The sequence below is a fragment of the Adelges cooleyi genome, unplaced genomic scaffold (assembly GCF_023614345.1).
Source record: "Adelges cooleyi isolate 19-005CV unplaced genomic scaffold, UGA_ACOO_1.1 ACOO_flye_CR_arks_rails_tigmint_CR_PRNA_247, whole genome shotgun sequence".
Lineage (NCBI taxonomy): Eukaryota > Metazoa > Arthropoda > Insecta > Hemiptera > Adelgidae > Adelges > Adelges cooleyi.
The window spans coordinates 3,646,714-3,673,442 of NW_026095912.1; the positions used below are offsets into that span (position 1 = coordinate 3,646,714).

General features: G+C 31.0%; 3 protein-coding genes across 4 annotated transcripts in view; 2 read left to right on the forward strand and 1 right to left on the reverse strand.

The window, feature by feature from the left end:
* LOC126836573 (uncharacterized) overlaps nt 1-2,061 on the forward strand; it is a 46,253-nt gene extending 44,192 nt beyond the window's left edge. Inside the window, exon 3 of the mRNA XM_050570113.1 lies at nt 627-2,061. Coding sequence (XP_050426070.1) covers nt 627-1,099 — 473 coding nt within the window. The 3' untranslated portion in view covers nt 1,100-2,061. The remainder of the gene's footprint in view (nt 1-626) is intronic.
* Nucleotides 2,062-3,996: 1,935 nt separating this feature from the next.
* Nucleotides 3,997-20,401, reverse strand: LOC126836845 (DNA excision repair protein ERCC-5). The gene is made up of 16 exons (XM_050570501.1): nt 20,183-20,401; nt 18,072-18,247; nt 10,862-11,082; nt 10,559-10,724; nt 10,142-10,349; nt 9,918-10,070; nt 9,717-9,821; nt 9,408-9,638; nt 9,058-9,345; nt 7,296-7,433; nt 7,054-7,220; nt 6,875-6,973; nt 6,594-6,807; nt 6,274-6,513; nt 4,935-5,122; nt 3,997-4,851 (listed from the first exon to the last, which is right to left on the reverse strand). The coding sequence occupies exons 1-16, from the start codon at nt 20,268-20,270 to the stop codon at nt 4,618-4,620; spliced, it is 2,916 nt and encodes a 971-aa protein (XP_050426458.1). The 5' UTR covers nt 20,271-20,401; the 3' UTR covers nt 3,997-4,617.
* A 2,654-nt stretch (nt 20,402-23,055) lies between these two features.
* On the forward strand, nt 23,056-26,286 carry LOC126836538 (uncharacterized). 2 transcript variants are annotated; one of them, XM_050570038.1, is made up of 10 exons: nt 23,056-23,170; nt 23,260-23,413; nt 24,421-24,512; nt 24,624-24,795; nt 24,859-24,917; nt 25,013-25,166; nt 25,247-25,317; nt 25,413-25,581; nt 25,864-25,938; nt 26,031-26,286. In XM_050570038.1, exons 1-10 carry the CDS (start codon nt 23,114-23,116, stop codon nt 26,153-26,155), a joined length of 1,128 nt encoding a protein of 375 aa, XP_050425995.1. In that variant the 5' UTR covers nt 23,056-23,113; the 3' UTR covers nt 26,156-26,286. The 2 variants fall into 2 exon arrangements, with proteins under 2 accessions (XP_050425995.1, XP_050425996.1); XM_050570039.1 differs by having other exon boundaries at nt 24,487-24,512.
* The last annotated feature ends 443 nt before the right edge of the window (nt 26,287-26,729 follow it).

Below are 26,729 nucleotides of genomic sequence, written 5' to 3' on the forward strand. Positions count from 1 at the left end.
ATTAATTATCCGATCAGATGTCAATAGATTAACTCTTCGACAAAAGTATCGAAGAGTACAATATTATTATCACTGTGCATATTATATTATAATGTGGTAAAAAAAACCACAACAGCTATCGTGTGACAGTCAATGGTAAAAACGTGCGCGGCCGTCAAGCCGAGAACCGAGTATATATAATAATATTATTATCATAGGTCAAGGTAGCACTAGGCCCAACTGTTTTTTTTTTCAACCAACAACAAAATAATCGTTTAGAGCAGCGTTCCCTAAGGATAACACTAGGATTCATCTACTACCGTGTTCAATTTTCCAAATTGCAAATAATAGCATGGTTCCATCTCCCCATAGTTGAATTTTTCATCACTAGATAGTGCGCTAGAGTACATTGGCAATTTTACTTACATACATTGTTTCAAATAACTGAAAATGTCCTGAAAAATTTCATTTTATCGAGTTGATCGGTTTGGCATGAAAACCATTCACTTGGTACACAGAGAGAGGGAGACTTTAAACAATTGGCAGGGTACACAAACGCTCGAGCAGACTTAATTTTTGAAGTGAAACAGTAACGCTATGTTTGATTGTCTTTTAATTTTTCCCTATTTTTTTTTACTTTATTCCAGCCGAGCAAAGAAGACGCGCCAAGATCAGCCGAAGCCACGACGAAGAATCGCTGCCCAGCTACACCATAGTGACCGGTTTGCCGTCTTACGACGAGGCGTTGGAACGCATGCGGAACAACAGCCCGGGTTCGCCACAAGCGCACTCTTCGGCCAACACCACCGCCGCGGCAGCCGGTCTCTGGACCATCCAGACCACATACACCAGCAAGGCGACCAACACTCCCATATCGATGGTGCATCTCATGGACGAAACGGCCGACCAGAAACCGCCGTCCCTACCGCCGTCCCTACCGCCGTCGCCCCCCCTGCCGCGCTTCAAGGTGCAGCCCACCTACCCTGTGATCCAAAGACAGGCCGCCACCCTGACGTCTCCCCGGCTGGGGCTGGTCTCGCACAACTATTACACGCACAACGGCACTTGCAGCCACTGCCTTTCCGTGCAAGAGCTGTTGGAGACCTACAACGTCCGATAAACTCATCCCGGTTTCCCGGTTTAGCATTCCCGTTTTCCCCCGGCTGCAGTGCACCCATCATCCCCCTGACCCTCAGAACCACTGCACCCTTTTTAACCTGCCCCGACGAAAGGCGCTCGTCGCTGAGACCAGTACCGAATTCGAGAACGGACAAACGTTTGGGGTGGTTTTGTTTTTTTTTCCTTCTGCGTTGAACAATATATGTTGTGATGACAGATAGATTGATGGACAATCTATTCAGACAGATAGATGGAGAAGAAAAAAAAAACAAAACCACCCCCCGGACACAATGTTTGCACCGATTCGAACTCTGTACTTGTACCACCAGCACGACTTAACGAACCTAATTAGAGCTTGCTTGATATCCAGTGTAGGCCAGTTACCGATTGTTATGATGATCAAAATGTATTAATAGTAAGTAGTTCCAATGGAATTTCTACTGACCGGTTCAAGTGTTGATGATCGGTTTAATTGTGTGTGTTGCTTTGGAAATCTGAGTATGTTAGGTTAGGTTGTAGGCTGAACGCGGATTAAATTATTGTAGAACGTTAATATTATTATTATCTCATTTTAACTTTTAAGCGTGTGTTGTTATTGTATTGAATTTTTTTTTCCTCTGCCTTTACAAATTATAATAATAATGATAATACTATATTGTTTTTCAACCGCATCGCGTCGTTAGACGACTACACTATAGTAGGTACATTATTATATTCATGTGTGTGCGTTATGTGTGTGTTTTTTTAGTACTATTATTCGTATCGATTTGTAGATATTTTCTATTATATAATAGTAATTTTGTCGAGTGCCAGTTCTAGAATAATTACCAATTATTATAATAAGAACAGTAATATAATTATAACTACTTCATACATTATTATGTATATCATCTCTTTTTGCGATTCATTTCAATTGTAGTAGTTCATTATACATTTAATTATGTTATATATTATATTTGTTCGTGTGCCAGTACAAAATATACACTATTAATATTAATTAAACAAATAAATACAAATGTTTTTGTATAATAAAAAAATTCATTGATTGGAACCAAACAAAAATAGTCCAATCGTGATAGTTTTTTTTAAATTAAATTAAATTTTAATAATTATTAATCGTTTTTGTCGACGAAGAAAGATATCTGTTTAGACGTTTTTAAATGTTTCAAGTTTTTTTCTCAAATAAAAGAACATAGAAAATGCTTTTGTTATGTACTTTTTTTTACATGTTTTGCCTAAATCCACAAGTCAATATATTTATAAAATGATTTTCATTTTTTAATATTAATTTCTTTTAACATTAATCAATGTGATGTCCAAGAGATTGCTCTCCAATGAAAATTGTCGTTTATATTTTTACCATCTGGTAATTATTAATTGTTATTTATTATACATTACAATATTATTATGCTATCTAATTTATGCTTGTATTTCCAAATTGTAAGAAAAAATACAAGAAAAAGATGTGCAAAACAACAGAGACATATCTAAGTAGTAGAGAACAGATTTATACTTAAACGCTGTTCTATTAAAAGAAAAAAAAACAAACAAAAATTCATTGGAGTTATTGGAATACTGTTTAAATAGAAATTCGAATAATTATTAAAAATAAATAATAAATTGTAAATTAATAGTTTATATAGTAAATAAAGTTATAAATATTGCTGGGTAATATAAATACAATGTTGTATTTATCGTTTGAATTTTTATTGAATATCTAAAAAATGGTAATTGTTTTTTTTTTAAGAATTTAAATAAAGAAAAAAATTGATGTATTTCGAAATAATTGTTTAATAGATTACTAACTGGAAAAGGTTTTAAAAAGAAAATAGTAATGAAAGAATTAAGATAAAAAATTATCAAAACTCATATTACAGTAAACATTATTTACACTTGATTAAAAAAAAAATGTATATTAAAAAACAACTATCTTTTATTAGCTAATGTTTTTAATAGTTTTCGAATTGTCTTGGAATAAATAATTATATTCAACCAATTTTTTTAACGTTTTGTTATTCATTTGTTTATTCGTTTATTATTCAAAAACAACAGACAAGTACAATAATTATTGATCGTTATTACAAAACGCGGTAAACAATAAAAGTTTATCGATACCATTTTAATAGTCAATTGAAATTTTATCAAAGACAAAAAAAAAAAATCGCACATAAATTAAGGAATGACATTTTTTCCGTTGGTCATCGTACGACCGCAATGGTGACATTACACAAATACTGTAAACGGCAAAACAAATGCTTTAAAAAAAAAAAAAAATAATACATACACATTATATTATAAACGTCTTTCGATAATGATATCGCGTGTTACGAGTCGGCATTATATCAACTAACTTAAGTTACGTATTTTTTTTAACATTAAAATATAATATAGGAAAAAAAAAAAGAAACGGAACGTTCAACGGTGCCCGCACCACTTTGGGCTTACAAGCTACGCTTTAATACGCATAATGTTAACGCGACACATCTTAATAATTTAACGTTACACTCATACTTAAAGCTAGTTAAATAATTTATATTGCGTAACCCACGGACATGGGAATTTTCTTGCTTAACATTATTTTTTTTTTATTAAAAAAAAAAAAATCACACAAACATGTACTTAAACCAAATCCATCGCAATAATAGTATAACATTATCGTACGACAAATTACATTTAAGGAATACAATATTATATAGTATATAATGAATAAATTAATTATAATAACGTTCGAACCGTTTAGATTGCAGTTTTATTTTCCACACGGACTAATAATCTAACTATATATATATATGTATATATTAAACATTTAATAAACTATTTTTAACACATCGTCGATTTGATTATGATATATTTTTTTTTTTTGGCAAAATATTATTAAACAAATATAATAATATTTAAACATTAATAATATACAAAGTAAAAACTCCGTTAAAACATTTAGTATTTTCAATTGGCACATCATCGTAACGGTAAATAATTTTCCGAGACAAAATATTGTTAACGAGTTATTAACTTAAGATTTAGATTTTTTTTTGAAAATGTCGAGCGGAAGAAAAAAACGTTTTACGATACAATTGAAACAACGTAAGAAAGAATTTCAAAAACCAGACTAGAAAACGAAATTAGGTTTTTTTAAAATTACAATAAATAAACAGTTTTTTTTTCCAAACAGACATTTAGACAAGATTATAATAGTATATTATATATTAAAAAGACAAAAAACAAACCGGGAGATCGCTTTTTAATTTTAGGTGATTGACTAGATCGTATACAATAATAATAATAATAATACAACGTGTTGTGTTTGTTTTGTTCGGCAACGGTACGGCGATAATAGTAAATAGTAAAACGCTATACGAAAGCGTCTGGCAGGGATTTAGACCGTCGAACAACAAGAGTACATAAAATAATAATCGTTAAATTTAAACAAATAAATAAATAATACGTAATTAACGGAAAATATCGGAATAATACGATAATAATTTAGAATATAACGATCATTGTTTTTTTTTGTTCCAATTATTTTTTAACGTGTTTTTTTGGCCGTTTCGCTTTGGTCGCCACCTTGTTGGCTTCGATGGACGCGGTCAATTTCCTTAGTTTAGCGCTCTTAACGTCCGACTCGGCCGAGGCAGATGTGTTGCCGTTGTCTCTAAGCCGCTTGACGGCGTGACTGACTCTTTTGCTCATGCCGGCCGAAGCGTCACTCAAAATGGGCAAAACGCGCATGTACGAGTCCAACGTTTTCTGGTTCTGAAACAATCGGATAGAAGACTTGAAAACTCACTGACGGTAGACGACACGCTACGCTACGGTCAACGATTACGACTACTTACGGTTCTCTCTGCGATCTTTTTCATAATGGGAGCCAACGTGCTTTGGGTTTTGGCCACGTTCCAGTCGAAGTTGGTCTGAGCGTACTTCAACAGCATTTCCACGTGCGGCACTCCCCAGGATAGCTTGTTGTCCGACTCGTTGACGATCGGATTGAGATATGCATTGATGACGGCTTTGTTGGGAAAATCTGTCGATAAATAGATAACAGTTGAGTTGTAATATTTCTATGTAAAGAAATTTATAATCATAAATAAATTAATGTGCAAATGTAAATGAATATAACACTGTAAAAGGCAAAATTCAACGATGTATTCGAGTAAAATGTATTCAAATGTAAGTATTCGAATACATATTTTAAATAATTGCAAAAAAAGTATACTCGAGTAAATGCATACAAAATAAATATATTTTAAAGGTATTTGTGTTTAATATTAAAAATACTTTGGTTAATTTTTTAAACCTATCGACACATTTTTTTGAGAGTCTAAATGTGTTTAGTATAATTTTCAAATTATAATACATTTTATAGTTATTGTTACAATATTTAAAAATAAAAAATTCTAGAACATTATATTTTTATAAGATCTTAGCAATTTAAAACAGGGTTTGAATACTTGACTGTGAACTTATATTTCCAAAAATTAACTTATACATCTATCATTTATTTTATGTAAATTTAATTTGACAACAAATAACAATTGCAAGAATAAATATTATTTAAAATAATTTACTGTTCATATTTTTACATTAAATATTAAAATAAAATTTTATACTTTACCGATGCGGTTAACATGTTATTTTTTAAAAAGAAAATTTATGAATTATTTATTTTAATCTTTATTCAAATAAAAAATTATGTTAAGTTCAAAATTAATTTAGATTTGATTTATTATTTTAATTTGGTAAAATACAAATTTATTTGAAATTATTATTCGGATATTAGCTATAATGCGGTTTGTTTTAAATATAAAAAATATATTTCAGTTTTTATTTAAATCCATTTTTATTTGAAATATTTATTTTTATTTAAATATTGACTGATTAAAAAATAGAGCTAATAAAAAAACCTAAATATATGACTATTTTTTAAAAAACTTAAATTTTATCTGTTTTTATTTACATAATACTTTCTTACTCTTTTTTAACTCATCTTTACAAATGAAAACTTAATAATTAAAAAACATTTTTGTTTAGAATTAGGAATTGGATTTTAAAATGTTTAAACCTTATACCCAAAGTGTCTTATTTGGTAATTTTTTTTTTAATAATTTTTTTTGCATCGTAGCGTTTGTTTGAAAATGTTTCGATGAAAGGGTTTAAATTTAAAAATGGCTTTACCGCTTCCGATCTTAACGGATTTCAGCTTTTTCACAAAAGGTATGTCGTTGTACACTTCGGACTTTGAGTTGACGATCTCTTTGATTTTCAATAGTTTATCCTCGATGTTCCTGTACTTTGTCTTGGACTCAAAAAACGACAGCATTTCGATAGCCGTTACCGGACCGATGCCGTCGATGCCTCTGGTGTAATCGCTGCCCACCAAAAACGCCAACTGTATCAAATTGTTTTGGGATAGACCTAAGGCAAAACGTTAACAATACCGTTACTGAAATCGTACAGAGTGTTGTGCACAGGTCAAAGATTGTTGGAAACGGTACCGAATTTATGTTTGATGTCGTCGCTTCTAAATTGTCTGACGTATTTCTTGCTGTCGAAGAAGTCTTTGAAAACGACGTTGGCGCCAAACAGCCAGATGTCGCTGTCGTCGGTCACGGTACCATCGGTGCGACCGATCTTCTCCAAAAACGCACATTGAGCCTCGGCTTCCATCGGGGCCGTTATGTACGGTATGCCAAACATTCTCAATAAAATCTGTAGTTAAAAATACAAATATAAATATTCAATTGGATACATTTTGAAAAACCAGACTACAGCATACCTTCATTTCGGACGTAATCTTCTGAGACACCGAAGAAGCCATCCGATTAGACGTCCTTTCCAAACTGACCAATTCGTTTTGACGCTTGACCAACGATTCCTACAATGTTACAACGACAATTCAGAGTTACAACCACTTACGATATTTGCAAAAGGTCCACAATATCAATATAGTCTAACCTGTACGTCCAATAAATACTGTTCGTCCAACGGATTTGCCTCTTCTTTTTGTGCCGTCACCACATCGACCGATGAAGTCTTTGCAGATTTAATCAATAAATCCTTAGCGACTTCACCCGAAGTTACCGTAGCCGATCTGACGTGTTTTCTTGGAGATACCAATTTGTCTAAAACACACAATCAAGTCAAGTGAAAATGTCCGTTTTGGGGTTGCGCTAAAAAAAATATCAAAATTTACTCACCGGCGCTAATTGCGTTAATCTTACTGAAAATGTCTACACTGGAATCGATTTTTTCAATCTTGTTAGTCAATGATGTCTTATTCGGACTGGACCAGGTCATCGCCAACTCTTCGATTTCCGTTTTCCTTATTAGTTCGTCTAAACGCAATTTAAATGAAAATAACCACTCAAAACATTTTAACTTTAAATTGTATATTTTTTCTAAAATATTATTTTTTGTCATTTTTTTAAGTTCTTGTTCACAGAAATATATTTTTTGGAGACTATTTTTCATGTATTTTATTCGGCCTGACTGACCGATTTGAGTCTTCTTTAAAATAAAGAAAAACCAAGTATAACAAACTTAAAACTATTAACAAATTGATAAGAAAATAGAAAATTAGTGAAGACAATATTATTATAATATTTTGCTTTTTTAATGATATATAATCATTTTTGCACTAACTGTACTTGTTTTAAATTGCAAGTAATTTTATAATATATTTTATTTATTAGGTTTAATTTCAAATAAATTTTCATACATTAAATCTAAAATAAACTAAAAACAATAATGTACTCCTAGTCTTGAGAATTTACACAAAGTTATTTCTTCTGTTTGTCACATACAACTTGTACTAATAAAAAGTAAGATTGATTAAGCTTTAGTGAAACGGCTCTTAAAATTCAAATATACTCAGTTAGCGTTCATTAGTGAGGTTACGTAAGGTTAGTCAGTGAATTTATCGTTTCTTCGTAAGTTAACAAACAGATGTTTCGATTATCTTAATTTACTTTTCAGTTTGTATTTTAAAATTCCATTTCATCATTTTAGCTTTCTCCCAATCCCTTTCGTACAACTTTGAAAAATCGAATTACTTTTTGAATAAGGCAATCATTAGGAAAAAGCAAATGGACAAAAAAACATTTATAGTTTTACATTCAGAAATTATTTAAGATATTGGTTCTAAGCACCGGGTGGGTTGAAATTATTTAACGCTATTAAAAGATTTAAAATCTTTTGAAAATAATAATAATTCAATAACCGAAGTCACCTTGAAAAAAAGTATTGGTCCATTTATTTGGTATTTATCAGAAGAACTGGTGGCCTTTGTTTTTTTTTAAACGATGAAATTTCTCTTGAAACGAAGCAGAGAACGGAGTTAGCGTTGAACTAAGTAGAGTTAGGAGTATTTGCCTAAATGTCAAACTATGGGCTAAGATCTAATAAATATTAGAAAACTTCAAGTTATTGTGTCGAGCAACACATTAATATATTTGAAAAATATCTGACTTTTCCTCCGAGTTTTTGAAAAAACAGCTATAGAAATTTAAAACAATTATGAAGACGACTTAGACATTAGAAAATTGTAGATGATAGAACGTTGATTAGCTCTGACAGAAGAGTACAACAAATTGCAAATAACAAATGAAGATCAGCAGCAATGTTTGCTGTTATTAATTGAAGATTATCGACAAAGCCTTTAAGACACAAAAAAAGACTACTTAACTATAAAAAACAAATTAGTAACTGTTAATTTTGTGTAAAACAAATAAAATTACTTCATGAAAATAAATATTTTAACTTCATTAGGTACCTGGGCATGGACTTTTAAGCGTAACATAATAAAGGTTAAGTAGCAATAGCTAAAAAATGATTTAAAAAAAAAAATTATTATAGTAGTTTTTGAAATACAACAATATTTTAAAATAAAGTTAACTTAAAATGTTTTTAAAAAAGGATTAATATGCATCTGTTAAATCGCTACATTTTGAATAACTTCACCTAAATTGATGGCTTTGCTCTCGTCAGCAAAATTAAAGCTCGAATTTTTGTTCAGCGAATAATCGGTAACGTCCTTAGATAGAGCACCGTTGTCCAAGTCATCATCGGAATCCGAATCAAAATACAACGACTTGGAGGCGTAATCTAGTTTCAAATCAATTACACTGTCGTCGTCCCAAGAGTTGCTTACGCATTTGCTATTATTTGATACGCTTGTACTGGTCGACGCGACACTTGCGCTGCTCGTCACAGTATCATGCAGTTTCGTTGGGTTTTGTTCGCTTTTTACTGGAAGTAAAGAAAAACATTGTATATAAGCAATTTGAGTATTAAACATGTACCGCACTCACTTCTGTTGAGAGCGAGCCACGCCAAATGGTCTTCGTTGAGCAAGTCATAGGTCAATATTTCATTTGGGTCGTTATCGAGAAACAGACTTTTGTTTGCGTGCTTGTTCGACAAGAATTTTGTGTTTAACACATCTTGTTCCATGTCCGTAATGTGCATTTCTTCGGGATAATCACAGTTGGCGCTCGATTCGGACGCGTTCTTGGTCTTGGTAGTGGACGATTCGAATTCGACTAAATTCAACAAACAAATCGGGTAAATTTCAAGTAACCCAAATGAACGATAATATTGTTTACTGGAATATTATCTACCTGATCTTTTTTTACTGGCTTTTTTGTTTTCGTTGAAAGCCAGCCAAGCTATTCGGTCTTCCTCGAGCGATTCATCACCGTTAAGCGCCTTGAACAAATCATCATCTGTAAATCACACAATGAAATATTAATTTTCATTTTAACAATATCATCTTACGGCAACATAAACATTTCAATTAACAAATGGTATTTTCTCGTTACCGTCACTCAGACTTGTCGTTTCATTGTTTTGAACACTGTTTGGTGGATGTTGGTTTGCGTTTTTCGGTTCCGTATTCTCCACAGTAGCGCTCTCGTTGTTAGCCAACGGTTTCAATGAGTTGTTTGTGTTTGTTGATGCTTTGTTGTTAAAATCTAACACAGCAATCAGTTAGGTTATTAAATATACAAATATTGTTTACTATCAACGTTCCATTAATGATTACCCGATTGATAATAGAACAGCGTGTCAGAATCCGATTTGAGTTTTTCTCCGATATCATCGTCCAAGCCGTCCGAACTGTTCAGAAACATTTCCATCTCGCTAACGGTCATCTCTTGTTTGGATTTTTGTGTTTTCTTTCGATCCATCATACGTTTTTGATCGTCAGCGTGTTTTTTTAGCAGATCGTCGATTTGTAATGACGAGAATGTCTGTAACGATATCGACAATAATTATACAACACATAAATAAGTTTCTTTAAAGCCTTAGGTTCGGTATATATGAGCAAACAGGGTAACCGCTTGGCACGTTAACAAAATCAAAGTCATTTTATACTTAAATTAAAAATGAACAATACAATTTTTATTGTACGATTTGGCTGTGTTTTTTTGTCAACCTAACGCTTTGCTTGCAGACTCACATTTAACTTGACCGATGGTTTTCCTTTATCTGTGCCGTTGTACAGGCTCTCGTTGTCTTGGTTATCGACGGCCATCATGAGCAGGTTGTCGGATTCGCTGTACGATGAATTTGCAGAACTGTGTTGGCTTTCCGTTTTAACGCTGTTGGCTTTGTTGATGACCTCTCTGCGAATCATTAAGAAGAGAACAATTAATCATCACGGTTTGAGTGACCGAACCCACTGCGGGTAGTGAACAAAGATAATAGATAATGCTACATAGATAATAATGTAACAAATTAGTAAAAATAAAAATTATATTACTCTGTGTCATCCGGAAGTGTGGGCAACTCGAACAAGTCGGTTTCGTCCGGTTTGCTCAGGGTGTTGACGGTTTTCTTGACCACCTCTTCTTCGGTCATTTTGTCGCCGTTGGCGTTCATCACGGTCTTGAGAGCCGCTTGCTCCAGCATGTTTATCAATAATTTCTCTTTGGTTTTGGTCGACGATTTTTTTGCACGACGCTTCTGGGCTTGACGTTGAGCCTGGAGGTTGTTAAAAAAAAGAAAAATTATTATTATTCTCTGTTTGTTTATCTCAGGTGCACTTGTTGAATGTCCATCGCCATTGTGTTAACATAATTCAAAATGCGGTTAATCGCGCACGGTAAACTTTCCGACACACGGCGAGGGAAAAACAATACAAATTTTTTTTTTTGATGGGGAGGGGTTAAAATGTATTTTGTTTTAATTACCTAGATATATACTGGGTGTTGGTGGTGGTGGTTATTGTAGAGGGTGAACTGCCGAGACCAAGTAATAGTAGTACCTGACTGAGGGGGGTCTGGCACGTCTGGCAAATAAATCACTGGACCGAACGAGGCCAGCGAGCAACGGTTGAACACAGTGCATTCTGCAATAATCAATAGCGTCGGATTCTGGGGAAGGAATGACGCAAAACGCAACCCACCCCTCCAGGGTAGCCACTTCATAAATATATATATATAGACATACATAATTCATTTACCCGGGATCTCTTCCAGGAATCACCCCCGGGGAATTTTCGAGCTTTTAAAACGACGACAACAATAATAATAATCAGGTCATGTCAAGTGTGTTTGTGATCAGAACCGAATTCTGCGTGCAAAATCTTTTGTACCGCCGCAAACAGAGTTTGACGTGTACTCGAATGATAAAAACCACGGCACTGGCAAAATACATTAATAAAATACATTTTCGAAATCCGGTAAATCCCTTAAGTATGACTTTTCTCCAAAATAACAACGTAACAACCAACTAGGTATTAAAAATAAAAACGTTTTCCGTGTAGCAAGTCAGGATTCGTACCGTCGAGAGGTAATCTATAAGAGCAGACCTAAAAAAGCTCACCTCTTAGCCTCTCACTAAAAACATGAAAAAATATTATACATTTTTCATTCTAACATTTTTTTAAAAACCATCAATTTACTTCCAAACATGTATGGGATATTGTTTAGACACTGTACTAACCCAGAGAAAATAGCATCGACCCATTCCCCTTAAAAGGGGTAAAAACTTTAACTATTAACATGTAACTATTATTATGTAAATTCTGATTTATGCAATTGTCGAGCAGTTCTATTAAGTTAATAACGGCTGAAAAAAATTTGACAACAGGTCTTTGTTCATAATACATATCATATCACAATTTAAAAGAGTATAAAAAAAATATTAAATAACCCCGTGGTCACAAACGCCAATAAAAAAGACATGCGCTTAAGGATGAAACAAAAAAAAAGGCTAAGTATTAATTCAATTTTATCTTGATATAATTAATACTGTTTACAAATGTTTTAAAGTGATAAAATCACTTTTCTAATCATAAATCCTAAAAACTTGTGACCTCTCCGATCCCAGTATGCTTCATCTCTACTGTAAATCAGTGTTTATTTTTTTACAAAAATTCAAAATCCCCCTAGGATTTACTTTTGTACAAAGACATCATCGATGCCTTGAAAATGTTATGAAGAATTTAAATTTGTTTTCAAAATTTAAATTAGAGTATTCTTAGGTACTGTACGTTTGAAGTAGACCGAGTTGTTTATGGCCAAAATACACAGGCGTAGAGGCCCCCCCTTAAATAGAAATCTAACTTGTTTCAAATTTGTACGACCGTCTATGCTAAGCATTTGGTTTTAAACGACAACTTCGGTATTTTAGCTTTTTTTAAGTTTACTCGTGTAGTTGTGATCAGATTTTTGAAATCACGCAATGAAAATAATTAAATAAACGTATATCAGTTTTGACAAACAAATGAAATAACGAAATGAATATTTAAACCCTTAACCGTACAAATTATACACACATACTTGACCTCAGTTACTCTTTTTTTTTTTTTAACATGTACATGTTTTTTATAGACCAAGGAACCTTTTATTCGAACTTTGACGGGGACCGCAATTAATTCATTACAAAACGATTCAGTCAGTTCGAAAACGATTTCCCTGGTGACTAATAAAACAAAATTCCGTCACGCTCGTTTAAGTTGGTTTTTTTGTTGTTGTTTTTTACAACCCAGAGTTAGGGCAAACGCAACGGACCGCGAAAGAGGCGGTGACCAGGTATTATTATTGTAATGCCTTGGCAAGAAGAAACATTGGCTAAGAGTACTTAAGCACGATTTGGATTAAATTACACACTTCAAAGCCCGGACTGCCGTGTCATCACGGTAGAGGCATTTTTATTGAATGTTTTTTTTTTTTTTTAATATCCAGTCTGCAAGCAATATTATAATAATCGTTTTGTTTTGCCCTCGACTGATCGTCGTACACACAAATTGATCGGTAGAGAGCGTTGTAGTGGCGAATATTTTTCACCTATTCGAGAACCTAAGACCATATTTCAATATGCACTGCGAAAAATGATTTACACAAATGACATAAATAATGGCTGCCAATATAAACAGCCGACCGCAGGCAACTAACTATAAGAACAACATTTTTAAAATTTAAACCTAAAAAAAGCCAAAAAAAACTTGGGTCGCGCAAAGGACATACGAAATACCAAACAGTTGGGAAGGAAAAGAGGACAACTTGTTAAAGTACCTTAAGCAAATTGATGTACACAAGGTTACTTGAATTTATCTAAAAATAACCTATACATCTTGTCATTACTCGACTTGGTGTATATATTATAATTTGTTAAATAGATTTTTGATAACTAAATATGTATTAAGGGTTTTTAACTTATACCTACGCGGGTCATAGGCCAAGTTGTCGAAACCTTTAAAAAGAAAGAAAAAAAAAAGTCACCATTATTATCACGAAAATGATTTTTTGGTGACAAAGCATTTTGCAGGGAGACACTAACAAGATTTTATACCAAAATAAAAAAGTAATTGCTCTAAAACATGCCTTTGAAATAGACTTTTAGAAATCTCGTTTATTTACAAAGGGGAACATATTAAATTATACTAGTTATAAGTCGATTGAAGTTATAACAAAACTTGTCCATAATAAAGTTTCTTACAAACAATTTATTTTAGTAACTCAATTTCCTTTCCTTTTATTATTTTTGTTTGTTCAGGGTTGTATTATTTGACGAATAAACCGTTTTGTTTGATTCGTCGAAACGTTTTTGATTACTGTTCATATTTTATTTAGGAAATTGAATAAGACAGTCAACCGTGACCTAAAAAGGGCACATTATAAGCTCCTAAATATTTGAAAAACATAATGTCGAATGTTTTTAATGCAAAAGAAAGAGTTTTTGTATTTTTCGGATTTTTATTAAACGTTTATATTTAACATAAAACAACTGTTTTGTGTTTTATCAACATTTTGGATTTTTTTTACTCATTTCCTTTCATGAACAATGTTATGTACCTATTCAAAACGTCCGGTATTAAGTCCAACCCCATTAACCTAACTTTTTTCCATTAAGTGCTTAAGTGCATGGAGGGGGACACCTTGCAAAACCCCATCTCTCCCACGGCATCGTTTATTTTTCCAAATAACACAATTTTACAAAACATATTTTAGAACTTATAGCTGTCTTTCAGCTTGTATTTGTTTTGCCTTAACTTAACCCAACTTAACCGAATTTAACCTGAACGAGTTGGGTACAGATATGATACAAAGGGTTGTTTGACAATCAGTGACAGAGGGGATGAATCAGAAGGGGATGATGAGGAATATACATTAAGAATACGACACTCATTTTATAATAAAATAATTGCAATTTTGTAGTTTTTTTTTTGGTATAATAAGTAATTTTATAATATTAGACATTATTCAAATGTTTACCTTTTTTAGTTTTTTCTATAGCTCAATCTACTTTTAAAACTTAAATAGTAACGTATACACATATGTCTACATATTTTGACTGATAGAGTGCGGTAGAGTAATGGGCGCAGATAAAAATAATACTATACACAGCCCTTCCTCCAAAACTGATTGTCATCAACCAGTCAACATTTTCAACAAATTATTCTTAATTTAAACATTAAATTGCCTAATAAATACGTTACCTTTAAAGTTTAAAAGTTTAAAGCCCTAGAAAATACTAAGAAATATAAATATTTAATAATTTTATAATACTGTAAAAAATAAAAAACAATAATGGTGTTAAAAAGAAAAACTACAAAATTACAATTATTATTTTCAGAAGTAACGATTGTCCTTAATGAATTACACTCTCCCTGTGTTTGGACAATGATTTCTTGTCGGACAATTTACCGAATTACCTGCCACTGTTATAACTCATTGTAAACAAGTTATCGCAGTGGTCGATTGATTTTCATAAATAACAATTAATAAAGAGACAAAAGTGTTAAGCGACATTCTTACATAATATGAATATTCTGTGGCACGTTTAGTTGATTTTTAAGAACAGTTTTCCATAACCGTAAAACATAGTGTTTTAGTGCCATTTACAGCTGTTGTGTTAATTGAATAGAATTTTTTTTCAAACACAATACGAATCTTCAAGATGGTAAAGGGCCAACGGAACAAGTCAATGCGTTTAAATTCAAGATGACAGGAGAAGAGGAAATGGTTTCTTTGTTTTCATTAGATTGACGATTTAAATTGAGTAGATTTTTTCGAATAATTTCCCCACCCTTGTCTGTAGCGGTTCTTTGATCAAGAATCCCCCCTCCCCCCGATACAGTAAAGGTGTAATATAGATTATAGTGCACGGTGTGTAGAGTACCTACCTACCTACCTAACTACCCGCTTGGGTTTTTTTTTTTACATTGTTCCAGATTTTCTTTGAATGTTGTAAAAAAAAAAAAAAAATCGACCGCGTTATTGTTTCTCACGGAAACGATGGAAGAATACTCTCTGCACTCTCGGTAGTTCGTTAACAGTTATTATTATCATCATTATAATATTAAAAAAAAAATAATAAATACAAAACAAAACAACCGGTTAGGTTCCTGCTCTTGATTGTATTCATCCTTTTTGCGCGTCAATGTGTGTGTGTGTTTTGACCGCAATCGTTTTTTATTTCTAATATTTTTTTTTTCATTCTTTTTCTTTCCTTTGTCAGACACTCCATGGGAATATCCGTGGAACACGCCACTATGTTACAAATTTTTCGTGTGTTGTTGTGGGAACCGTGAACGGCCAAAGCAGTAGTATGATAATAATATAATGTACAGTAACAATAATAATAATAGTGATATTCATTTCGACGGTAATTACTCGGCTTAATTACCGTCCGGCTCTTCTCCGTGTGTGTATTGTTCGTGTGTTTTGTTTATGTACTATATAGTATAGCGTTTCCTCGTGGAAAACCGCAACTTAGGTAAAAAGTACTAAAAACGCGTTCGTTCCTATTGACGACGGTGTAAAAGACACAATAATATGTCGTTTTGGCGTTGTTAAATATCCTTGACGGGTCTTTGAACAGACAGATTTGAACGGAAACGCTTAAAAGATTAAAAAAAAGTGCAAAGACTTGAGGGGAACGTGATTACTACTACTGTAGTGTTTGTGTGATAAAGTGGCATAAGTCTGAGCTCGCAAATTTCTGGAAAATGTAAAATACAAGACTTTGAAAACGTGAAGGAACAAAACATTAACGTTAATTGCTCAACTTATATTACTATACCAAAGAATATTTTTAAAATTAGTTAACTTGAAAAACATTATAATCCCTTGTTGCACATACGTTTTACCGACTTATAATCAATATCAATTATTGGCAAAAACTACTAAGTTCAGGTGTAATTTTTGTGCATAAACGGTTAAATCAACTAGACTCATTTTGCACTGACACGTTTGAAAACATCCCAAGACTTTTCCCGTTATGCTCAAACCTACTGGAAAATATTTTTATTTAATAACCCCAAATTTGCATTTTTTTACTTATTTCCACTTACCCAAACACCATGGACAATACGCGGTTTTGGTTTAATATCTCTTTTAAAAAAAAATATAGGGTGCGCGTTAAAGTGTCAAAACTGAAAGCAAAATACTAAATAGAAGTAATTAAGACTGTCTCGACCAAATGGTTTCCTGATTAATCAAACAAAAAAAGCTACATTTTCAGAGATGACAACCCAAAATCAAAAAAATTAAAAAAAAAAGATTTTTTGGTAGTATAAGACTATAAATCTATAGATGTTAAAAAGAAGTTTTTTTACACAAATTTTTTTTACAAATTAACTATATTTTGGTCTCTATTAAGTCAAATTGTAAATTTACCAACCCAAATATCAGTTAAATAATACTGTGTTTAATGTTTATAGTATTTAACAGTTTTTTTTTTTTTAAAGGCTATATTATTTTAAAAAAAAAACACTGTTTTTAAAGCTGAATATTGATTTTGTACTTTACTTGTGTTTACACACATAGTAATAAAAAACAAATTTAGACAATACGGTACTGCATTTTTCATGTTTTCAGTAATCGGTAATTCTACAAAATACAAAAAAAGTATCAAAATAAGTCACTACGGTAAAATCACAGCATAGTAAGTTATCTAAGAGAAATCGTCGGAAACTTAACACCTTTAAACGACAGATTTGTATCGACATTTTGTTTTAATAAAAAAAGTGTTATTAGTTAGCTCATTTTATGGGCTGTAATAATATTGCATTTTAGAACACAAATACGCTAACACAAATGTTATTATTATTAGGTAAGACTTAATATAATATCAACGACTGTTCAAACGTCAAAATTAAAGTTTTATTATAATACAAATTGTCTGTAAACTAGTAGGTATTATTTTTAAAGATAATAATACCGAAGAAAAATTGAATAACTAAAAAATAAATGCTTTTCAAACCAGTTTACATTTAAACGATACATTTTACCGCATTGTGAGTGCATCATAAAAAATGTATAAAACATTTTTAGTCAAATTGGTTTGGTTCATTCAACAAAATTTGTGCAAAGAGTTGATAATTGGTTGTTTTTTTACTTTTAAAATGTTTATTTTATGTACTTGACACATTTCATAATGAAACGATAAAATTTTGGCAGCAATAAAGTACAAGTAGTTTGATACTCATTGGTTAAACATTTTGTTAAACGTTTCATACTCACAATTGTCATTCTTTTCAGTTCAGGTACGCCGCCATCGAATATGAACACTGGTTTGATACCGTAAAACAACAATTTGCATATTCGATGAAACATAACGATTAAATGTGTATTTGTCAATGCCCCGTGGTCGTTTTCCTGTACGCCTTTAATAATTTGGTACAGCCATATCGAAACATCTGAACGATACATTGTTAAGAAATTTAAAAAGTAATATAATAATAATCATAACGATAATAGTACACATTTAAACATTAAAAAAAAGCTGTGCCTTGTAGATTTTATACAGCTCATTTTACACTCAAAATATATAAAAATAATTTAAATAGTTTAAATAGTTTATATATTAAATTATATATTATTAAAGTGAATGTTTGGTAAGTTTTAATAACAATAGAATAAAATAATAATTGATGCACAACAAGAATAAATCTTTTAAATCAATTTCCAATTAAAATTTTAAAAGTAATTCGTGCGATAAAGTTTAAATCTAAGGCCATGTTAAATATATTTTCATTTAAATTTAATTTAGCAACAATTTTTATTAGCATAATAAACATTCATCAGGTCAATAATTATCTGTCTCACACAAAATAGTAAAAGTTACTATTTTCAGCGGCTAGCTAATTTTAATTGCTTAAACCGTTAAGTCTGTATTGGATTCCCATAGTTAATAATACCTAGAGCGCAAGAGTTGTATAATTACTTCAAATACATATAACAATAAGTCTTTGTGCCGCCATGAGAACTCGAAAGAAAATCAGTAAACAAAATAATGCATAACCTATAAAACGTAAAAATTTAAATAATTCAATTCTGTCGTAGCTCACTTTCCCACTATATTTACCGAAAGGGTTTTAAATTCATAAACTATACAATTATGAACATTATAATATATTTTCAATTTTAATTCATGCAAAACAATAACGAACTAGTATAGTTATACTACTATAATAAGTCTTTTACGCTGTCATGTTTCATAAGAAAGTCCAGAGTTCAGAAAAAAAACTGCTTTTCTTAAACATACCTTCCTATTTTAATAGTTTTTAGTCTTTTTGTAAAATCCAAAAAATAAAAAAAGCAATATAAAAACAAAAAACGCAAACAAATATTTAGAAAACAACCAAATCCAAACACTCATTAAAGTTAAATTACACATTTTTTTAAATTGATACGCACAGTATTTTTTAGGTCTTGCTCAAACAAAAATGTTTAAGACTACGCAGTTTAAAATTTTGACTATCTTCCTCAGCGAGGCAGTATTGACACAATGAGTAATAATTAATATTACACAGAGCTTATCGTTTTTAGTTGATTTTATACAGCAATATCTACTTGACGGCAACAATATTGTTGTGTATAACACTAAATAGTATGGGCTCGTATTAAAAATTCACCTACGTTTTATAATGTGTAAAACAATTATCGTACAAAAATAATCAATAACTATCCTGATGAAGAGTTCTACGATATGCTTAAACAAAGTTTAACAAATTCACTTATCAATAGACAGATAACAATTTTAATTATATGGATCATCATCGACAGGCTTGGTGAGTTAAAAGCTACGCATCTATTATTAGCAATTATTATTTCGCAATTATTAGCTTCGCTAAGCATTAGTATAAATTTGTTGCAACTTACAATGCTTTATACGTCTGTCTTAAGAGTTGTTCGACTAGAGTTAATTTTATAACACTGATATTTAGCCATTTCATGATTTAAAAATAATAATGATGATTTTAATAAAAACAAACAAGATACGTGTTATGACGGCAATTATTAAAAAATGTAAAAAAGAAACAACATAAAATAATAAGAGAACAGCGTACGAGAGAGCCACAAAGCTATGTATATATAAAGTAAGTTTAGAAGGTAACTAGCAAATATTTATTACCAAAACCGTTTAATAAATTACATTAGATTAAACTTTATTTTTGGAAAAAATACAGTATGTAGCGTCAAGTGTTTCACAGTGAATTGTTTCGACCCGCCGAGTTTTATATTGCCAGTTTTTTTTAATAATTTAAAACAACGAAAATAGATTTTCAGTAAGAGTAATTCAACATGTTTAATTGAACGTAATTCCCCCGGGGGAACAAAAAAAAGGATACCGATACTGAGTATTTTGTTTTCCAATTTTTCAACAGGAATTGGTTTGCCGGCCGCCTCCAAGAGTTTCCACAAGCCTTGAACGCCCATTGTCGACAACTATTAACTGGTGTTCATTTAAATATTAAATTTAACTTTAAAAAAACGTTTAAAATGTAAAAAAAAAGTGAACGAAGAAAAATCTTCGGCACCGTAACAAAATTTTATGAATATTTTCTAGTTTTTTGTTTTGACTTTTGTTTATCACAACAACTGACGGTTGATAACAGGTGATAAGAAACATGGTAAACTAAATCACAAAGAATCGCATGCTCCGCGCGGCCTGCCGTCGAAATCCAACGAATATTCGGCATAATAAAATACATATTAAGTATTATAACCGTAAAAAATGAATAAAATTAACTTATATATACTCCGTAGCTTATTAAAAAAAGACAAAATTATTATTTTTTAATTTTAATAGTTTTTTATCGCGACGTTGGATATTATAATGATAAAAGCAAAATTGACTGATAACAATATCTGCCGCGCATTGTGTAATTTAAATCAATTTAACCTGGGCGTTTATATTATCTTTTTAGTATTTAAAATCATTCTTTACAACCTAATGTCGTCCGACTTCAAAAACTACACACCTACGTCCTACCTAGTCGTTTTTATTGTTAATTTATGAGCTTGCAAAAATGTTTTTATGGACAACTTGCAATATTGTTAAATTGAATTAATCAAAAGAGCAACAGCTAATCAGTAAGTAAATTGCAATCGTATTAGGTATTATTACATAGTTAAAATAAATACATTTCAAGCAGTTTCGTTTATCATTCTCGAATTAAATTCTATTTTTTTAAGAAAGAGCTAATGAAAAACCATTTTTTTTTCGCTTACAATTTTAGTAAAACTCATGGAAAATACATACCGCTTTGTAGAAAAATTGGTTTCGAATAATTTATTTATTTATTTAACATTTGTTACAGACAAAGCCCAAGGTACAGATATGAAATATACATTTACTTATATTTATTTACAAAGATACAACAGATAATGATGTTGTTTATTTACTTTTTTTTTGCTGAATTCAATACTTGACTCAGAATTGATGTAAGGTTTTTAGTTTTTTTTTTTTGTAATACTTAAGAAAAAAACATGAGATGAGATTACCACAAACTATGTATTTCTTAAATTCGGGGACAATTTAAAAAAAAAGAACAAGGAATGTCATTTATCATTGAAGTACATTCAAATTATTAACGATTAAAAAAAACTGATTAAAGTAATAATATTGTGTAATAATAGTATTGTGTTTCTGTTCTGTATATATATTCTAAAAATGTTACAAATGACACAAAGGTTTTGGTTCTGGTCGAGGATAGTTCTGATACTTTAATAAAATATACTTCTACACTTAATTGTTTATATTTTATCCATAGAGGCGGTATTACAAAATTCATGTTGCAGTCGTTTTTTCTATGAATAACTATTTTGGGTAATAGTGACTCTAATAAAATCCTTATTTTATTATTTAAGAAGTAGGTAATTCATTGGAAAAAGATATCACGGCCCTTCTTTGAAGGATAGCTATAAGCTGTTATATTATATTGTGCTCGCTGCCTACATGCCTTCAGCTGTGGGAATTGTGTATATTATTATTATTATATCGTGTATAGGTACTTTTCAATAACTAACGCCTTGAGCCCTTAACCGATACCGTTTTATTCGGTATTCGAGTCGATTAAAGACAAAACGGTAGGAATAGGTAGGTAATAATTGCTGTTGTGTCGTGTCCTAGTTCTTTGGTCGTTATATTGTTGTGCGATGAAAAGGAAGATCACGTCTTATAATAATAATAAAAATAATATTATTGGGTACTACATTTTTTTTTATTGTTATTGTTGTAGGTTTATATGGGATCGTTACGGAACATTATGGTTGTCGATTGCCCGAGGGGTAAACGGGAGCTGTATTATTATATAATTATTGTTATTACACAGTGCAAGAGTGCTTATAGACCTTTATGTCTGGTTGGCATTGTCGGAAAGGCAGTTGGACCACAGATAATATTTGGCGAAATAAAATGATATCCCACAGAAGAAGAGAACCGTAGACGATAAAATCTATTTGATCGAAAAGCAGTACCACTAAAGTCCCAATAACAATATATAGGTATTGAACACAATACTTAAAGTACACATCAAATAACTGAGAACATAACGTAGGTAATGACTAAAATAATTGAAAATATTCGTTTTCTTATGATAAAGCTGTCATGATTTTATTAAAACAACAAATTATATATTTTTTGGTTTAATTTGACAGCTATTTCTGTTAATTACGGTCTGGTTTTTTAAATTTAATAGTCTTTAATTCATCCAAACCTAGTTAAAGGTCATGTGATCGTGTTCGTATCAATTGCGATTTTAGATTCCATATCCTGTACTTAATTTAATTGAAAATAAAAATCGATTTGTACAAACATAACCAATACTTACACTTGTAGTCGATACATTTGATTATTTCCGAAAATGTGTATAGGTATGTGTAATTAGGTACGTAGCCCCCCGAATGGCTTGGCCAAGTGCTTGAGTAAATACAAACAAAAATTGCATATATTTTATTCATCTGTAAAATTGTTTCCAATACCAACCTTACCTAGGTCGGAGTGTACGGTGAGTTAGATACACGTGTAGGAGCGAGGAGGAGAAATAAAATCGATGTATATCAACATAAACAACATACGCACTCTTAGTCGGTATCGTTTACTAACGTATAGTTTCGACACATACTTAAGTAAAAACAAAAAAAAATATATATATATATATATATATATATATATATATAGAATATTTAATCGTCGCTGTTATTGTGTTCAGTAGCAAAAATTGTTTCTTTTACACGTCAGTGAATTTCGGTTAAATACCAAACTAAAATAAAACGGGATGTATATCAAAATTTCTCTTCTCTTTTGTGCGTTATACTTCTTTACGGCAGTACGGGTAAATAAAATACAGATAATATTAATATTAATAATAAAAAAAATACTCAATAAGCATTATAGTATAAGTACCTATGCCATGTTTTGCAGAGTGTTGGACTCAGAGAGCACCAAATAAACTCATGCGTTGAATTGTCTGAGAGGTACAAGATAATTAACAATGTAATTCCCAGGATGAGAACCATGACACATTTGATGGATTTGGGATATAAAATGTTGATAAACTTTTTTCCATCCATAGAAAGTAATGTTCTAACTTAACATACATTAAATACCTAAGGTTATTCTATTCACACACACATGATAGCAGTGTGCCAAGTGCCCAAATATGCAGTACCTACGATAAAAAAAAAAGGAGGGGCAGTGTTCCAAAAAATAAAAATTGGGCATTTTTTGATATATTAGGTACCAACGTAATTAAGGTTTAAGTAATAATTAGGTAACGGTTTCAAAGAAAATTGTAAGTTTTGTCCTTATTTGACTTACTTAAAAATAAAGGCCCTTTATGTATTGAACTTTTATAGTGAAGCAAAATCAGTATTATGTTATTTGGCTGGATACATACGTTACTCTTTTACTTTCCGTTAGAGATAGAAGATAAGATATTAGAGATAAAAGATAAGAGAAAAGAGATAATTGATAAGAAATAACAAATCTATGATTCAATGAATTCTATATACAACTAACAGAAAGAAGGGGAAGCACATAAAAGAAGCTATACAATTGTATAAGTTAAAAAATTACCCTTTTAGTGAGTTTTAGTAAAATTAACAGTGTACAAAAACTATTAGAAACATCGACTGACTTGCAAACCTCATTAATATATTTTTCGCAGATATTAGATACAAATTAAATACCCAAATAACTGGTAGTGTTACACATTGAAATTTCAGTATTTAAAGAGCCTTTTAATCAAGTCAAAAATGGTCAAAACTAAAAATTTAATTTTACACCGTTAAAATATTAATAAAAACTACTGATTATATCCGATAATGTTCATTTTTAATTTATATGTACAATTAGTTATCTGTTAGTTTATTAGTCATCTTTTATAGTTACCAATAATATATCCGTGTTTAAGCTATTTTTCTCTCGAAGGAGAAACACTGAACCATAGGTATGACCTATGGCTAATGTCTTACAGCGTTTTAGACATTTGACAATAAATCTAACCTCTCTTTCCCACCTTGACGAGTGAGGATAACTTATACATTTAACTGAACTTTATTAATCAAAAAAATATTATAATAGTACCAACAACAGCTGTGATCAATAATAAAACCATGCCGCAATTATTAATAAATTTGGCCAGTGTAGAAAAGGAGGATTGGATAGATTGGGAGGTAACAACAAAATAATAAATATAAAACAAAATTATTAACTTAGAATTTTTTTTTTTAATTGTATAAAAAATTAATAATTATTTTTTGTGTTATGTGACTAATTAATATTAGGAACAAAATTTGACTACTCACGAAGTAAGAATTTTCATGGGAATGTTTACCATACAAGACAAAAAGGGTGTACACGACGGGCTTCTTACCTATGCCGAATTAGTGAGCTTAATTAACAACGATTTAACCCTAAAACCTGACGTTAAGGGGAATATAAAAAATGAATTCAATAGTAAAGATTTATAGAATATGAGCTTAAAGTTTAAAAACTTGAACCATTGTTGCTTATTTTTAGATGGCGATTTAATTAACGCACAAAAATTCTTGGCGGCCATATTGAAACATAAACCAGAAGTAAGGAAACGGTTAGCCGTAAAACCAAATCTTACACTCCCGTTTATGTATGCTTAAAATGCTAAATTTACAAAGATACAATATATTTTGTATAGGGCAAAGGATTAGACAAGAAACAGATACAAATATGCTCTAGTTTGTATAAATTTGATTACGACCATCTTCCTGCTGCAAGCCTAAAAGACTTACTACTAAAGTTACAAATTGTTTCCAATGAGTATGATTCGCTATTAGAGTTCGAGCAATTCCGTGAGTGCAAAATTAAATTACTGTAACATAAATTATAATAATTAATTTAAAAAAAATATAGTTTAATAATCTGATTTTAGAAACCGCTGCAAATGAGTTAAAAGAGCTCTTAGTCTTATGGTCGGAATATAATAAAGACGTCGACGCAAATGTAATCTTGTAAAACTTTTCGATATTTATGTTGTTTTTAATAACATTTACATTAATTATTTCGATGAATAATAATTTATATTGATGATTTTTCAGTCGCCGTCCATCACTAGTATGGAAGTTAGGGAATATCTTTGCGATTTTTCTATGTACGATAGAAACGGTGATGGTGTGCTCAACTATTGGGAATTCGAACCGATCGCCCATCTCTACATGCCAGAGTATAGAGCAATGGATGTTTTGAAGAAATATTCCGATTTATACTGTAATTATTTAAAATGTTATATATTTGTTCTAAAATGTTAACTATTTTCTAGAACATTATGTAACAAATGATTTCAACATAAAAAAGGTACAATAAATAAATGCCAACTAATTGGAAGGTCTTTAAAAAAGTGACAACGGTAGAAACCCCGCAATTTAACCTCTTAGAATATTATTTTAATGTACATTTGTTATTGTTTTTAGATTTCTATAGTTATATATTAAAATATATTAAAATATATTTTTGATTTTTATTATTTATAAGATGTTTATTTTGTTTTAGTTACACCTGAAATTCCGGAATTTATCCCGATTTCTCAATCTTACCCTGATATATATATAGGAGATTATTGGGATGGTACGGATCATTAATGTTAATAAAAATTATAAATGTTGTACAATAATTTTAGCATGCCTAATTTGGTATATAACAAAAAATACTGTTTTTAGGGAAATGTACAATGAGCGCTGCTATGTTCTTGCACCTGAAATATTTTTTACGTTTTGAACGTAAACGTTTAGCGCCAAAGAAACCTAAAAAAAAATCAAGATTCCTATGCTGCTATGGTCACTGAAATTTTGGAAACGGAAGGAACCGCCCAATTCCACTACACAGTACATTAACACAAACATATTGATACGATACTATTAATTTATAATTTTCTTTATTATTATTACTCCTTAGTTTTATAATATTGTAATCTTGTCGGATATTATAGGATTAATACAACTTATAGTTTTTTTTTGTCGTTTGTTCTCTAGCCTGACCACCGTTATTAAATATAATACTAATTATTATTTTTACGGCTTATTGTTACACTTTTTTTCCTATGTAAACTTCAGTTTCGGATAGGTACATGCATTTTTAACTTAAGTATAATAATCATGGAAGTATAACAATGATATTAGTTGTTAAAACATATACGATTTTTTTTTTACATACATTGAAACATAAACCAGAAGTAAGATAACGGTTAGCCGTAAAACCAAATTATACGCTCCTGTTTATAGGTGCGTAAACTGCAAAATGTATAAAGAAACAATTTTTTTTGCTTAGGGCAAAGGTTTAGACAAGACACAGACACAAATATGCTCTAGTTTGTATGCAGGTGGTTCCGATCATCTTGCTACTGCAAGCCTAAAAGTCTT